This window comes from Cucurbita pepo, chromosome LG20, assembly GCF_002806865.2.
Source record: "Cucurbita pepo subsp. pepo cultivar mu-cu-16 chromosome LG20, ASM280686v2, whole genome shotgun sequence".
NCBI lineage: Eukaryota > Viridiplantae > Streptophyta > Magnoliopsida > Cucurbitales > Cucurbitaceae > Cucurbita > Cucurbita pepo.
The window spans coordinates 2,894,187-2,911,094 of record NC_036657.1 but is presented as its reverse complement, the minus strand read 5'-3'; the positions used below and the strand labels follow the sequence as shown (position 1 = coordinate 2,911,094).

At 34.9% G+C, this 16,908-nt stretch overlaps 2 protein-coding genes across 2 annotated transcripts; one reads left to right on the top strand and one right to left on the bottom strand.

Moving 5' to 3' along the window:
- Positions 1-1,907: 1,907 nt before the first annotated feature.
- Positions 1,908-8,002, bottom strand: LOC111782490 (prefoldin subunit 6-like). Its single transcript, XM_023663251.1, has 5 exons — positions 7,836-8,002; positions 7,603-7,673; positions 7,200-7,324; positions 5,758-5,818; positions 1,908-2,123 (listed from the first exon to the last, which is right to left on the bottom strand). Exons 1-5 carry the CDS (start codon positions 7,912-7,914, stop codon positions 2,067-2,069), a joined length of 393 nt encoding a protein of 130 aa, XP_023519019.1. The 5' UTR covers positions 7,915-8,002; the 3' UTR covers positions 1,908-2,066.
- A 2,538-nt stretch (positions 8,003-10,540) lies between these two features.
- On the top strand, positions 10,541-16,757 carry LOC111783598 (phospho-N-acetylmuramoyl-pentapeptide-transferase homolog). Its single transcript, XM_023664518.1, has 8 exons — positions 10,541-10,766; positions 11,332-11,406; positions 11,936-12,162; positions 13,213-13,663; positions 13,744-13,808; positions 14,958-15,151; positions 15,643-15,851; positions 16,371-16,757. Exons 1-8 carry the CDS (start codon positions 10,605-10,607, stop codon positions 16,551-16,553), a joined length of 1,566 nt encoding a protein of 521 aa, XP_023520286.1. The 5' UTR covers positions 10,541-10,604; the 3' UTR covers positions 16,554-16,757.
- The last annotated feature ends 151 nt before the right edge of the window (positions 16,758-16,908 follow it).

Below are 16,908 nucleotides of genomic sequence, written 5' to 3'. Positions count from 1 at the left end.
TTTTTTTTTTTTTTTTTTTTTTTTTTGGAAGATGCTGAGTTCTCGTTAACTATTTTGCAAGAAATACGAATGTTCAACATAGGAAGTGCATGTATCTATAATCAAAATCGAACTAATTAAATATTGTCAAGCTTTTGAGTGTGCAGTGTAACTTTTAACTGGTACAAGAGAGATAGCAAAAAGAAAAACAGAAGTTTAGGACGTACAGCTGAAAAACAACAATAAAACATGTTACACTTTAGCTTTTCCAGCCTGCTGAGATTGAATCCTCTGCTGTAACTTCAATATCTGCAAAACAGCAAAACAACAATGAGCAATTGAATTGCGAAGTATTTCAGCAGTTTATCCAAGAACAAACGGTTTATACAAAACCAATGAATAATTGTGCTGAAATAAGGAAGAACTTTTTGTTTCTAGAACGATTATGACAAAAGAAGCCTTTATCCCATTCAGCCTATTCTCAATGTTAACCATTACACTCACTAATTCATCATGAAAACGATCAGTGCCAGAATGATAGCCTCGTTCTTTTTTTCCCAGTGTTCAAGTAGATGCCATTTTTCGAATTGATTCATAATTAAATAGACGTGACATATTGGGTTCTGCAGTATTGCCTTTAACTTCAATCTAAACAAACTTTCACATAAATTTTGCACAATGTAAGAAGTACAAGTTTGTATTCAAAATTTGAAGACGTGCAAATTTACTTTATACTGTTCAAAATGAGCATCCATCAGATAAATAATCTGCATTTAAGTTTTGGGACTGAGAGAACAGAGTTTTCTTTGAATTTTTATTGCTAGAATTCAGAAACAAAATTTATGGCCCCTCACATGCTCTAGAAAGTCCTCAATTTTGGCAAGAAGTTCAGTCTCTCTCTATTCTAGTTTCTGGTTATTGGATGGTGATTCTAGTGTTTCTCAATGTTCTCACTAGAGGTCCAAGACTGGACCCCCAACTAGAAGTATGCGCCCTACCTAACGATTTTATTTATTTTTGGATTAAAACAAGAGAGAAAAATGAAAAATATAAGGCCATACAAAAAACCAAGTCCATAAAAGGGAGCCCTACTCAAGAAAGGGGTTTAATTGTACAAAGTAGTACCTATAGAATAGTTACAAAAGATCTTCAATAAGGATATTCGAAGAGAAATATGAAATCTAACAAGGGACAAACATCACTAGGGTCTCTCTTCAACCACCAAATGCCCTATTATTCCTCTCTCACCAACGCTCCCCCAAAATAGCACACAACCCAACAAGCCATAAGAACCTGCCTTTCTCACAAAAAAGTAAATGGAGGAAGACAAAAAAGTAAATGGAGGAAGAACTCCACAAACATATCACTAGTGACCCCATGAGAGAATTCCACACGGATCTCGCGAACTCACATCTCCAAAGAATGTGATTCAAGTTTTCCTTCATTGTCTAATAGAGAATACAACAAAACAGGTCAACCAATAAGGGCAACTTCATCAAAAACCAATCCAAGTGTTAACTCATTCATGTAAAACTTGTTAGGTAAGAAGCGTAGCTTCCTTTGGGAACTAAATCCTCTAAAGAACATAAGAGACATATTTCCTAGCGAGAGAAGGGTCCATCAAACAACGAAAGAAAGATTTACAAGGGAATTCTTTCTAAGGGTTGAGACTCCAAACACAAGCATCAATTCTCCCGAGCCCAAAATCAATCTCCCCAATCAAAGACAAAAGAGAGAGACAACATTTGTTACTCCCCCCCCCCCCCCTATATACATACCCTTGAAATTCAGCGAATTACCATCAATTCTTTTTCTTTCAAGAAGCCTAAGTTCTAGTCAAATTACAAATGCTAATTAAAAAAAAAAAAAAAAAAAAAAAAAAGGAAGATGCTGAGTTCTCGTTAACTATTTTGCAAGAAATACGAATGTTCAACATAGGAAGTGCATGTATCTATAATCAAAATCGAACTAATTAAATATTGTCAAGCTTTTGAGTGTGCAGTGTAACTTTTAACTGGTACAAGAGAGATAGCAAAAAGAAAAACAGAAGTTTAGGACGTACAGCTGAAAAACAACAATAAAACATGTTACACTTTAGCTTTTCCAGCCTGCTGAGATTGAATCCTCTGCTGTAACTTCAATATCTGCAAAACAGCAAAACAACAATGAGCAATTGAATTGCGAAGTATTTCAGCAGTTTATCCAAGAACAAACGGTTTATACAAAACCAATGAATAATTGTGCTGAAATAAGGAAGAACTTTTTGTTTCTAGAACGATTATGACAAAAGAAGCCTTTATCCCATTCAGCCTATTCTCAATGTTAACCATTACACTCACTAATTCATCATGAAAACGATCAGTGCCAGAATGATAGCCTCGTTCTTTTTTTCCCAGTGTTCAAGTAGATGCCATTTTTCGAATTGATTCATAATTAAATAGACGTGACATATTGGGTTCTGCAGTATTGCCTTTAACTTCAATCTAAACAAACTTTCACATAAATTTTGCACAATGTAAGAAGTACAAGTTTGTATTCAAAATTTGAAGACGTGCAAATTTACTTTATACTGTTCAAAATGAGCATCCATCAGATAAATAATCTGCATTTAAGTTTTGGGACTGAGAGAACAGAGTTTTCTTTGAATTTTTATTGCTAGAATTCAGAAACAAAATTTATGGCCCCTCACATGCTCTAGAAAGTCCTCAATTTTGGCAAGAAGTTCAGTCTCTCTCTATTCTAGTTTCTGGTTATTGGATGGTGATTCTAGTGTTTCTCAATGTTCTCACTAGAGGTCCAAGACTGGACCCCCAACTAGAAGTATGCGCCCTACCTAACGATTTTATTTATTTTTGGATTAAAACAAGAGAGAAAAATGAAAAATATAAGGCCATACAAAAAACCAAGTCCATAAAAGGGAGCCCTACTCAAGAAAGGGGTTTAATTGTACAAAGTAGTACCTATAGAATAGTTACAAAAGATCTTCAATAAGGATATTCGAAGAGAAATATGAAATCTAACAAGGGACAAACATCACTAGGGTCTCTCTTCAACCACCAAATGCCCTATTATTCCTCTCTCACCAACGCTCCCCCAAAATAGCACACAACCCAACAAGCCATAAGAACCTGCCTTTCTCACAAAAAAGTAAATGGAGGAAGACAAAAAAGTAAATGGAGGAAGAACTCCACAAACATATCACTAGTGACCCCATGAGAGAATTCCACACGGATCTCGCGAACTCACATCTCCAAAGAATGTGATTCAAGTTTTCCTTCATTGTCTAATAGAGAATACAACAAAACAGGTCAACCAATAAGGGCAACTTCATCAAAAACCAATCCAAGTGTTAACTCATTCATGTAAAACTTGTTAGGTAAGAAGCGTAGCTTCCTTTGGGAACTAAATCCTCTAAAGAACATAAGAGACATATTTCCTAGCGAGAGAAGGGTCCATCAAACAACGAAAGAAAGATTTACAAGGGAATTCTTTCTAAGGGTTGAGACTCCAAACACAAGCATCAATTCTCCCGAGCCCAAAATCAATCTCCCCAATCAAAGACAAAAGAGAGAGACAACATTTGTTACTTCCCTATCGTACAACAAGTGATGGAACCCAAAGGAGAAGGAAACCAGACTCCCCGACCAAACTAAAATATCAGTCACCAAACAATTTTTAAAGAAAGACAAATGATAGAGATGGAAAAATGTCAAGCAGATGGGTCTATCCCCAACCCACTGATCTTCCCAAAAATATGCTTCCTTCCCCTCCCCCATCACAGAATGAACTGAGTGGGAGAAAGAAGAGAGCTTGTTAGAAATATTCTTCCGCAGGTTTCAATAAGTGTCTTTAACCTCACTCGACAACCTCTCAAAAGGATAAGGGTCATACTTGATAGCGATAATCCTATGCATTTAGCTAACAAAGCTTTTTTAGAGTTGTTAAATTACCAATTTCTAACCCCCCAGGTTCACATGGTTCCCAATGATCCCCCACCTAACCAAGTGCACTCCTTTTCCTTCTTCCACTCATTCCCAAAGGAAACTTCGCATAAGCTTCTCAATATTCTTACAAACCAAGCACAAGGCCCCAAATAGGATGAAGTAATAAATAGGAATACTACTCAGCACCCAGCTTTGGAGAAAAAACATTTCCTCCAAGAAGCCGATCTTTTTTTAACTTTGTCCACCACTGAGTTCCAAGAAATAGATTTGAAATTATTTCCAAGAGGGAGACTTTAGCAAGATGAGGGAAAGGATCCTATATCACAGCCCACCACGTCTGCCATCTACTAATGAATCACAATTGAGCCTCCTAATCTGATACTTACTCCTATTAATCTTAAGCCTATGGCTTCAAAGAAAGACAAAAATATTGTTTAAGATGAAGAATAGGCTCTCCTTACCATGGAAAAAAACAAAAAAGGAAAAAAAGTGTCATCAGAAAATTTAAGGTTGGATAAATCCACATTCTCCTTCAGACCTCAAAGGGCTCAATAATTTTTCCTTCAACGTTGTTGAAAACAAGCCTGCTCAAAACATCCACAACAAGCAAAATAAGAAAAGTGGATAAATGGTCTTCCTGTCTAAGGCTTCTGGGAGCCTTGATCTTACCCCCTCGGACCCCACTTTAGGAGAAAAGAGTAACTCATATTCCTCGTACAACTCCACATCCACATCCTCCACTTCAAACCGTTTCTTTCCAAAACTTTATCCAAGAAAGTCCAATCGACGTGATTGTAGGCCTTTTCAAAATCAATTTTGCAAACCGGTAAATTGCATCCTATTATTAACACTATCGAGCCATCCCTTCAAGAAGAAGAAAAGGCTCCTTTGAATACATATGGTTAAAGCCTTCTTTTGGGCTACTTGGACTGAAAGGAACCACAGGGTCTTTGCAAAGAGAACAGCAATCTTATGCTAGATCTTTTTTTACAACTTTATCTTCTTCACCAATTTCCAGGTGTAAATTGTCTCTAAGTTCTCATTCTTATAGCTTATAGCTTTATATTTGCTTTAAGAAGTTTATTGTAACGCCTGTAGATCGAGGCATCTCTAACCCTCTTTTCTTAATTTCATACATCAATTATTTAACTCATTTATAGAGGAAAAGAAACACGTAAGATTTTTTTAAAAAAGTAAATAAAAAAAAATAAAATAAAATAAGAACTGGCCCTATGATCTCATAAAGAGGAAGAACCCTATTTAATCATTTATGGAGGAACCATAGAAAGATCTTATGAAACAAAAAGGAAAAGCATGAACTCTATTCTCTCGATGTAGGCATTCTTTTTCTCATTTTTTTAACTTCTAGTCCTCAATGCTTCAATTCGGAAAGGACTTCGAAAACTAACTATTCGGTCCAACTTCAATTATTTCTTCATGAGTTCAACCTAGATGAAAACCTAGATGAAAGGTAGCAGACAGGAAAAGGCCATGCATCTTGAACTTAGTTTCATGTCGAGGAAAAGAAGGAAAAGAGGATGAGGCAGCATGCTAAAAAAAAAAAAAACTTCTCTAAATTTAGTCATTTTCTCAATTTGCCTACGGTTTTAAATCAAGTTCAGATTTCAGTTTCTCTGTTTTCAAACTTTTTTCTCCAGACACATTTTACAGCCTTGTGTATTCAACATATCTGAAGACAAGAAATCACTTCTGGATCCTCCAAGAAACAAGCAAGAATCAGGCACAAAAAATGTTTTATTCTTTTCTTTTGGGGTCCTGCAAATATCAGTCGAAGGTGAGCTTTAAGATCTAAAGAAGTATGAAAGGTACAAACCGCATCTCTCTTGCTATTTTGCTTCTCTTCCAAATCTTGAAGGGCTGAATCAAGACGTTTCCTGAATTGTGAAAAAATCATTGAATTAATACACAATTATTAAGGTATATGGAAGTGGAATGTTGCGATTGATAAAGAATAAAATGTAAGGATATAGATTGGAAGGTTTTCTTTTAATAATGTCCTTCGGTAGAGGTTTCCTCTACTTGAACCTCTAGTTAGTAACTTTTCTTTTGTTTGGAAGTATATGTTCTCTTTTTTAAAAAATAAATAAATTAAAGATGAAAGGAACCAGCTCCTACCAAATAGACTCAGATTTTGCTATTACCAAACAAAATATTTTCTTAAACAATAAACAAAACTTTTCATTGAACAAATGAAAAGAGATGACTGCTCAAATGATAAAAACTCACAAGAGAGTGAATAAATATCATTACAATGGAAATAGAAAGGCAATCTAGTTAATATGTATATCATAGGATGAAAAATAAGCATAAGATTTAAAAAAGGAGCATGAAGATAGCATGACAGCCTGCTGTTTCAAACCGATCAACCCAAGGAAGATGTCTTTCTTAAAAAAATCTTATGTTCCTTTCCGACCACAATTCGATAAGAGAACTTCTTGCCACAGAAATTCAAATTCATAATAAATGTGGGTTTTTTTCCATATATGATCCAACTAAAAGCTTATGAATCTTCAAGAAAGGGAGTTGATAGAGTAGAACTCCAGAGTAAATGACATGTGATGAAAAATGCTATCAACATTTCAAATGAAGAATCAAATAGCAGACATGTCATTAAAGTTGAGTCAAATTTCCTTGGCAGTTGCCCATCATGGGATGGCAAAAGAAGTGATCATTGGCTAGTGAATGGGGTCAGCTTGGCAAAGAACCTATATGCAAAGAAGTGTCCACTGGCTACTGAATAATTTGGAGATCTGTAGGCATGCCTGCATCTCCCCCATTTTTGTTCCAGCTTCCTCAACAATAAATAATCCCATAGGTCTTACCATGCCTCTAAAGGTTGTAAACAAGGTGTTTCTCTTGCTCCGTTTCTTTTCATGGTCAAACTCAAAGCTAATGTTTCAGAAAGTATGCTCGGCAAGGTATGCAAATTGATACTCTCAAAGGGGTTGTTTATAGGCAAGGACAATATCCATATCAATCAGATGAAACTGTCTAAGGACACCACGCCCTTCTTGTCTCCTCCATCTTGCTTCCAGAAAAATCCAACATAGTTTCAACATATACAAAGTCCATAACATGATCAGCTATCTATGGCTAAGATAGAGCCATCCAAAAGGTAAAGAAAACACTTAAGTATATATATTTTATTAGGTAATTAGTCTGATGAAGGTTCTCAAATGGTTGTTGCTATAGTATTATTATCACTACTATCCATGAACTAATAATGTAAACGGAAAAATAAAGAAAAAAACATACAATTCTGCAGAAATGTAATCAATTCTCTTGCGAACATTGGCATTTGCTTCTGCCAAATCTTGCTTAACGAGCACTGGACCAATCAGTTTATATACATTTGCGTCATCTTTAAGTAGATCCAATTCCTGCATACAAGGAAGAAAATCAGGAAAAAAAAAAAAAAAAAAAAAAAAAAAACAAGTTCACACATAGTAACAATGAATGAGAAAAATGTCCGCTGATAAGAATGGCTCAAATTCTTAATGTATACCAGATTATATAAATGTAAAGAAATTCCATAATCTAAACCACATGTCAAATAAAGTGAAAAACATGCCCTGAAGGCTTGCCCTCCTTACTACAGAACTATGCACAAGCATACAGTTTAATCTACAAGGGAAACAGGTCAGAGGCGTGGAAAAACCTTAAGGACGAGCTCGTTCTCACCCAGCTGAATAGTGTACTTCTTCCTAATTTGGTGGTTCTTCGCAATATCTGAAAAATCCATTACCACGTTAGGCTTTTCGTGAAAGAAAATTGACAGTATCGAATCCAGATAGAACAGGCAACACAGTATATGGATTGAAATATTGATGTTTCAATAAATCGTGCTAATCGAATGAACATGGAGGAAACGAGAATCGATTAGAGACTTGCCTTTCTGTAGCTTGCTGAGATCGTTGGCTTTCGTCTCCAGCTCGCGCTGTAGCTCTCGAACAGCACTTGTGGAACCCATTCTCGATGAATCGTCGACTTCCTCCGTTGCCTAGGAAACTTGCGCGCGGTAGGCTGCTCAGTTACTAGTTTATTAACAATTTTAAATTGGAAAAAAAAAAAATGTATAGGTTAAAATATAGTTTATTATTTTTATTTTTTATTTTATCATTATTATTATTATATATATAAAAGATAAAAGTATATCTTTGATCTCTGCGTTTTATTTATTTGTTAAAAAAGAAAAAGAAAAAAAAAAACCAAAAACTTTAATAATATAATATTTTAGGTTAAATTTTCAATTTATTTTTGCAACGTTAAAATAAATGTCGTATAATATTATAAAGATTTGGTAAATAAAACAAAATAATTAAATATTAAGTATTTAGTAAATAACAAAAATATAACTCGAGTGTATGTATAAACACATTTTAACTAATGGGTCGTGATATTTCACATATATAATATTGATCACACTCACGTATAAATTTTTACGTCATTTATATGGATGTTTGTCTCGACTCACATAGTTGCATCGGTTCACATCAACTAATTCATTAAACACGAGAAAATTAAACGACAAAATATCAAAGGTAAATTAATTATATATTAAAAATTTACGGAAACTTTTTTATTGCCTAATCCAAAGAAATGCCTTTCCATGAAATATTGGGCCCGTGCACGATCATACTCCTACGTAAATATATAATTTAGGGAGGTTTCATTTGATTTTTCAAATTTATAATATTATTTTTAAGATTTTAAATGAATTAGTTGTCTAGTATGGTGTTGATGAGCATATCAGTTGCAACTTTTTCAACCGACCACAAATTACTTTAAGTTTAGTTCTAAAGCTATAAATAATTTATTCCGGTTGTGCTTTAATATAAAAAATTTGGATCTTAAATGAAAGTTGCATATTATGTTTCTCAAGTTACGAGCGTGTTCCGCTGCATTTTTTGATCTTAAATGAAAGTTGCATATTATGTTTCTCAAGTTACGAGCGTGTTCCGCTGCATTTATTGTATTTAGACTTGCATGTTATGATCATTGAAGTAGTCTCGAGATTAAGCTATATTGTGGAGTGATTCGAATCACGAGTTTATAAACAAATTTTATAGATTTATTGTATTTAGATTTGCATGTTATGATCATTGAACTTATTGTGGAGTGATTCGAATCACGAGTTTATAAACAAATTTTATAGATTTATTGTATTTAGATTTGCATGCTATGATCATTGAACTTATTTGTCAACAAGCTCAACCCAGATCCACGGCTAGCAAATATTGTTCTATTTGGGCTTCCTCTCAAGGTTTTAAAATGGGTATGTGGGGAGAAGGTTTCCACACCCTTATAAATTGTAGGTTGTTCTTCTCCCCAACCAATGTGAGACATAATCAAATCTCAAAAGTTTTATAACAAAACGAGGACGAAATTAGAAGGAGAAAACTTTTGAAGAGGAGGAGTATGTAATTGTTGTATTTAAAAATAAATTAAAGTATTTAAGTAAAAAAATCAATATTCAGTATATATATATATATATACTCAGAAAAATGTTAATGTATAAACTAAATATAAAATTTAATTAAACAAAATATGNTTTTGATCTTAAATGAAAGTTGCATATTATGTTTCTCAAGTTACGAGCGTGTTCCGCTGCATTTATTGTATTTAGACTTGCATGTTATGATCATTGAAGTAGTCTCGAGATTAAGCTATATTGTGGAGTGATTCGAATCACGAGTTTATAAACAAATTTTATAGATTTATTGTATTTAGATTTGCATGCTATGATCATTGAACTTATTGTGGAGTGATTTGAATCACGAGTTTATAAACAAATTTTATAGATTTATTGTATTTAGATTTGCATGCTATGATCATTGAACTTATTTGTCAACAAGCTCAACCCAGATCCACGGCTAGCAAATATTGTTCTATTTGGGCTTCCTCTCAAGGTTTTAAAATGGGTATGTGGGGAGAAGGTTTCCACACCCTTATAAATTGTAGGTTGTTCTTCTCCCCAACCAATGTGAGACATAATCAAATCTCAAAAGTTTTATAACAAAACGAGGACGAAATTAGAAGGAGAAAACTTTTGAAGAGGAGGAGTATGTAATTGTTGTATTTAAAAATAAATTAAAGTATTTAAGTAAAAAAATCAATATTCAGTATATATATATATATATACTCAGAAAAATGTTAATGTATAAACTAAATATAAAATTTAATTAAACAAAATATGAAGACACTAAATAAATTGAAATTACGCAAAAACAAAAATAAAGGAGGAGTATTTTCGTAATTTAGCCTAAAAATGAATAAATAATAAAAAAAACAATAAAAAGACACCATCGTGCGATACGTCGGCGGTTACGGGTCACGTCGGAAGCACCGTAAAAATCGCAATAAAGAGACGCATTTCAGCTCGTGTTGTTTTTTTCCTTTCATTTTCGCGGCATCTCAAACTCCTTTTGTTGGTTTCTTTCACGTTTTCTGTTTAGCAACATTTTGGCGACGCGCCTCCTCGCGCGTGGAAGTTAGGAGTTTTGTGAATTTGCTGCGGGCGACCATGGCTGCATAGGAAGCTCCAAAATGCTTTGAATTCATATACCACCTTCCTCCTTTTTTTTTTTTTTTCTTTTTTTTTNCTTCCTTCTATATTCTTAGATCTGATGCTTCGGCTCATCGTTTTTCTCGTTTGTAACGATGCTTTCTTCTTCTCATACTTTGAATCTTCGTCTCCACGATCACCACCGTCGTTCAAGGCTCTTCCGATGGCAGTCGTGGTTCGACAATCCCGTAGCTACAAGGAATTCCACCAGTTTTTCGATGGCGCGTTTCTATACAGATTTGTATTACGGCGTCAAGGTGAGTTTTGCACTTGATCATTTCCAGCGAGTTGTAATATGTTTGCTATTTGCTCAATCCATGTTTACCTTTGGAGATTTTTTTTTTTTTTTTCGGTGATTTAGACGGCTCAAATGAGTTATTAGAAACAGAAAGGGAGCGGGAATGAAAGGAAATAATATATTTTGAATTAACCATCAACCAAAAGCTTAAGCTATATTACAATGTTTCAAATATGAGAACTATGAAGCCCGATTGCTAATATAAGGAAACAATCCAGCAAAAGGCTGAAGCAGTAAGTTTAATTATATCAATACTTTAGCCATAAATAATCTAAGTCGAGCAAAACAGAGGCTTTGGAAGCCTGATTGCATATGTAAGGAAACCACTATTTCAATCAGAACTATCATAATTAGCATTCGTGGTTGTTTTTCAACCTTGCTGCGGGTGTATATTCGTTTTCTATTGCTTTGTTGTTTCAAAATGAAAATTTTCATTTTTTATAAAATGATGTTGCTATTCTCAACATCAGTTAGTTTGAGCAAATGTTGAAACTTAGATACTTAATTTTGCTTCTTATGTGCAGCTAAGAACATTGACGGTTCATAAGACTCGGCACTATCAACCACGTTGCATTACTGAAGTTAGAGCCTTCGATCAGGTATGTTCATCCATAATCGTGTTTGATTAAATTTTATCTGGATGATTGAGGGTTGCACATGTTGATATGAGGTTCTGGGGTCAACATGATAACGATAACTAATGACTTACTCGACGTCATCTGTGAAAGCCATGCTGGTTATTATGTTCTTTTAGAATAAGGGAATGAATATTATATCCTTCCTCCTTGCAATTGCAAATTGCTGGACAAATAATCAAACTTTCAGATCTAAAAAGAGATGAAGAAATTGTTGATGGATTGTTATTCGCAACTGAACTGCAATCATTTCCTTTAGCTCTGTTCTCTTGTAGGAACCAGATAACCGTAAAAGTAAAACTGGCTGAGCTGTTTTTGGGAAATAAATATTTTGAAAGTTGTCTAAACAGTGGCATACTAGTTCCACTCTTGGACGGCTAAGGCTTCTTATCTTTGGATTGAAGCCTCTGGAAATTTGAGAAGGAAAATAGGTTCTTTTTGTAAGTGGAAATATTTAACATCATTGTACTAATATGCACGTGACTTTCTTTAGGATTCATTTGATTTTGGCATACCCTCGCTTGACCACTTCAGTGACAATGAGGGGACTACTTCTGGATTTGAGCCTCTATCCAGTGATGGCGATGACAGCGATTCAGATATGATGCTAAATCCAGTTTCAGATATTGATTTGCCTACTGTATCAGTGCAACACGATGATGCATTGACAGTGGCTGCCCACCGGATGGCAATGCTCAGTAGAGGACGTCAGAAACACAGGTGATGGACCATTAGTTGTTTACTTCGATGGAATGGACTCTTCTTCACGTATGTGTTTACACTTCATAATTAGTAACAAAAAAAGAAAACAGCGAAACACAGCTGAAAACAAGCTCCTTTCTGAAAGCCTCCGTTTCAGTACACTCCATTTCACCTACTCATCTTGTTTTTCTACATGAGCAATGAATTAATTTGCTATCCATTTGTCTTTAATTCTAGGTGCTTGACAAAGTAGTTGAGATTTTTCATTAAAGTCCCATCATTTTGTCTTTAATTTTAGGTGCTTTGTTTGATCTTGTCGTATCCATCCAATGTCATCTCATTGTTGCTCCTCTGGTGTCATAATTGCAATATACATGTAATTGCTAGTTTAGACTCCTCTGGTGTCATAATTGCAATAAATCATAATGGTCATCTATATATTGTTAATTTTCATAAGTTATCCAAAAAAACCATGTAGAGTTGATATATTGAGAGCTTCAACTAAGGAAGGATTTTTAAGTATCCACATATACGTCATGTGATCCATTTTATTAGGAGCATGCAAGTGTGTTAGATGATTAAGGTGGTCAGATGCTTCAAATTGAAAGAAATTTAAACAGTATGAAGTTTTCATGCAAATCTGTCTGATAATTTGCTTGCCGAGAATGAGATTATCCCCCAACTTTTGCAATATGTTGTGTAAGGCCTAAGATTGAAAAAGGTCAAACTTCTGATCTAGATTTCTTTTCTTGGGGTGGCAGTACTTAGGATGAAGTTAAAAAGAACAATGCCTGACCTATATCCATCGTATATGTTGAAAGGTTATAAAAGTTTTTAGCCGCTTTTAGCATTTATTCTATTTATCTGTGCTCATTTTCCTATTTTAGTTTATTTGGATGGTTTATTAATAATTTCTTTCTAAACGGTTCCAATCTGTGGATAGCATATCTAATAAATGAGTAACATGCTTTTTTTTTTTTTTTTTTTCTGGTTTGACGTTGGTCTTATTGTGGTNTTTTTTTTTTTTTCTTTCTGGTTTGACGTTGGTCTTATTGTGGTTGTCTTCAGGATCAGACATGGTCTTTTTACAAATACAGGGCTGATAGCTTTCTTGACGGCTCTTCTTCTCTATGTGGATTGGTGTGCGTGGCGAACTGTTCGACTCCCTCTAGGGCCATTTCATCTTACTGGCCCTTTTTTGATATCGGCCTTTTTAGCCGCATGTGCAGGCTATATTTTTGTTCCAGTACTCTATCAGCTTAAGGTTTACCAAATTACGAGGCAAGAAAGACCTGTTAGACACGCGTTAAAGAGAAAGACGCCTACTATGGGTGGATTGTTTTTTGTGCCAATTGGTATAGCTGTTGCTAAACACTTTACTGGTTTTTCTTCCGCTGAAGTTTCTGGAGCATCACTGGCAACTTTAGCATTTTTTGCTATTGGAATGGTAGATGATATCTTAAGCTTAATCAGGACTCACAAGTGTGGTTTGAGTGCGTGGATCAAAATTTTTCTGCAGGTGAGACTTGTAACTCCCCTTCTCGAACTAGGTGGGTTTTTCACAGCCTGAATAAGTTCTCTTCTGTTGGTATTTTACAGGCAGCTGTTGGAATGTGGTTTTCTTTTTGGCTCCAAGATGCAAGTATATCATCTCCTTACAGCATGTATACTTTCTTGTACTAATCTGACCACCATTTTCTGATGGTAACTCACATATGAAAAGAGACTAACTCTCAAAAGATGCAAACTCTCTAAGGGAGTGAAATTGAAAACAGAAAATGATAAACAAAGAGACTTACAACGAAAAGAAATAGGCATTCCAGCTAAAACATAAAACTTGTAAAGAGAAATGGACGGCAAGCTTAAGAAGAGAACACCGTGAAAAAGTCTTGAGACGGCTGAAGCAAGGTGATCTAACCGAGGGAGGAGCTTGATATGTGGGAACCTTTGGTTTCTTTCGAACCATTAACTCTGAAAAGCTGAATATCATGTTAAATAAAAGCACCAAAAAATTAACAACTATGTCCTAAAACTTTGCATTGGTGAGGAACCAATTCAGAGTAAAGACACGTACACGTACTGATGTAAGTAGTCATTACCGAATAAAGCACATGTTATTTGGATGTAGCATATAGAATATCCTAAAATGGGAAGCCTTTCAACCGACTTGTTTACTAGTGAGTTATTTAATATGATTACCAGGGAAATTTTCCACAACTGTTGCTTACTATATAAATGAACGTCGTGTTTCTACAAGCCACAGTGTCATATTGAAGGAATTGGGGAACTTGATTGGTATATTTTAAGTTATAAGCAGGTATTTACCTTTGTTAGACTGCCTACTGCGTTAACTTGATTGGGGACTTTGAATTAGACTGTCTACTGCGTTATGAGAAGCTCCACCTCTTGATTTCTAGGCATGTCATTTCATTAACCTGTACTCAATTTCTTCTCTTGTTTCCTTGCTTGTTTTTTGGCTCTGCATTTGATCAAATTAGGTGGCCTGATTCTGACGGTACTTTTTCTTTTCAAATCTTGCTTATTTATTTGTCTGGGATTCTGAAAGAAAATTGTCTGGGATTTTGAAAGCTAGATATCTGGATTATTAGTTTTCCTGTAGTCTGATGACATGCATCCAACATACTCTTTTTTCATTTATTGTTCATGAAATATTTGCTTATACTGAATTCTAAACTTTATTTGTTGGCTATTTTGACTACGTATGTCATGTTTGTTTATTTTGGCATTCTCGTTGCTACCAAAAAACAGAACCGTGCACTTTTAGTGAACAAAACTTTTGGTTTTAAATGCAGGAAAATGTTGATTCCTATGCCTGCACCTCTTGGCCTTGTATTCCTTGGAAAATGCTACATGTGGTTGACTTCGTTTTGTTTTGTTTCCATGGGATATGGAATAAACCAGACGGATGGTCTTGATGGACTTGCTGGCGGGACTGCTGCATTGGCCTTCATTGGGATGGCTATTGCGGTGCTTCCAATATCTTCTGGTTAGTACTACAGTCTTGAGCTATTTTTCGTTTTTCTTTTTCTGGAAAGTGATGAACTGTTTTCAACATTATTTGTGTATTTGGGACATAAAATCCTGTCATAAAATAATGAAAATTGATTGAATCTTCCTTGCATCTCATTTGACCACAATATTATGCTGGGTGTTTATTAGGGTGCATAAGTGAGCGAGATAGAGATTAGCTATGAGTGCAAAATATTCTGCCACTGGTAATATTCTTCATTTTTTTTTTCACTTCTAAGAGAGAGAGAGAGAGAGAGAGAGAGAGAGAGAGAGAGAGAGAGAGAGTAGCTATAAGCACACTATTCTTTTATTCTATAAAATTATGCAGTCTGGTTATATTTCCTAACATCGTTTTATAAGCAAGAAACTGGATTCAAGCTTGCAAATTGGTCCTAGACATCCATCATTTTTTAATATGAGAGTTCCCTCAATACTGAAATACTGATTTGTATGGAAATTTCAAACCAGACCTTTCCATATTTGGAGCATCAATGTCTGGAGCTTGTGTTGGTTTTCTTTTGCACAACCGATTTAAGGCCTCTGTATTTATGGGTGATACTGGATCCTTTGCACTCGGTGGAGCATTAGCTGCAATGGCTGCCTGCAGTGGAATGTTTTTCCCACTATTCATCTCTTCACTAGTTTTTGTATTAGAAACATCATCAGTTATCTTGCAGGTATGTTCCTACTCTAACTAGTTGTTTCATTTTCTAGAACAATAAAATCACACCCATAGCCCAAGGAGCTGACATAAAACTGCCACAAGAAAGATCAGATACAAGGGAAGTGTAATCAAATAAATCTTTTGAGAGGATGCACCACAAATAAGCCAAAAATTTATCTAGTCCCGCTCCCACAAAATTTCTCTCGTTTCGCTCAAACCTTTTATCCGAACCGAAAAAATATCTGATTGTTCTATTTTCACTGGTTCTTCTTTCTGATTGTTTTTCTTGCCTGAAATGAGTCACAAGAAATTCATAATAAGGAAACCGAGCTGTGTTATGAATGACAGCACAAGAATTAAGAGTTCAGATTTTATATCAAAATCATACAAACATAAACACAGTTTACTTGTATGTAGTACTGCGTCGCTCTTTGTTGTACATATATATTTTTGGTGACAAGAACCATATTGGCTCGGCATATTCTAATGTTCCTGGAAACTTACAGTGTATCCAACTGTTCAACAATTTCAGGCGGTATACTTCAAGATGACAAAAAAGTTCCATGGAGCTGGGCGTCGCATTTTCCAAATGGTGCCATTTCATCATCACCTGGAGTTATGTGGCATCAAAGAACCATTCATTGTTGCTGGGGCGTATACAGTATCGTCCATCTTGGCACTGGTCGCAGGTTATGTTGGCCTTATTTCAGCCTAGTTTTTCAAGTTAAACATATGGAATGGAAGAATTAAACTTTTTACCTCTTCGTTAAGAGCATATGTCTTTAACAAGGTTTGTTTAGGTTGCTCTTAACACTATGATTAACACCCAATTTTGTAGTTATAAAAGATTCAAATTATATACTCTTTTATAAGAACAAATTAAATCAAATCGTTTGCTTAGAAGAGTTGGGTTATATGTATGTATAGCTGCAGAATTTGTTGAATATATTGATTTTTACCCTTCTTTTTTGTGTAGTTTCTTTTCATTTTACCTTCATTTATGCTTGTTTATCCAGGGTTTGAGTTTGAGTAAATATTATAATCGGTTATGAAAATTAGATTTACATAGA

What these genes read in the sequence shown, in the direction of transcription:
- LOC111782490 (XM_023663251.1), bottom strand. Translation starts at nt 7,914, where the DNA reads ATGGGTTCCACAAGTGCTGTTCGAGAGCTACAGCGCGAGCTGGAGACG. An exon ending in TCTCAGCAAGCTACAGAAAG is followed by an intron (nt 7,674 to 7,835) that starts GCAAGTCTCTAA and finishes TGGATTTTTCAG; the next exon opens with ATATTGCGAAGAACCACCAA. An exon ending in AGAACGAGCTCGTCCTTAAG is followed by an intron (nt 7,325 to 7,602) that starts GTTTTTCCACGC and finishes CCTTGTATGCAG; the next exon opens with GAATTGGATCTACTTAAAGA.
- LOC111783598 (XM_023664518.1), top strand. Translation starts at nt 10,605, where the DNA reads ATGCTTTCTTCTTCTCATACTTTGAATCTTCGTCTCCACGATCACCAC. An exon ending in GGTGCTTCCAATATCTTCTG is followed by an intron (nt 15,152 to 15,642) that starts GTTAGTACTACA and finishes ATTTCAAACCAG; the next exon opens with ACCTTTCCATATTTGGAGCA. An exon ending in CATCATCAGTTATCTTGCAG is followed by an intron (nt 15,852 to 16,370) that starts GTATGTTCCTAC and finishes CAACAATTTCAG; the next exon opens with GCGGTATACTTCAAGATGAC.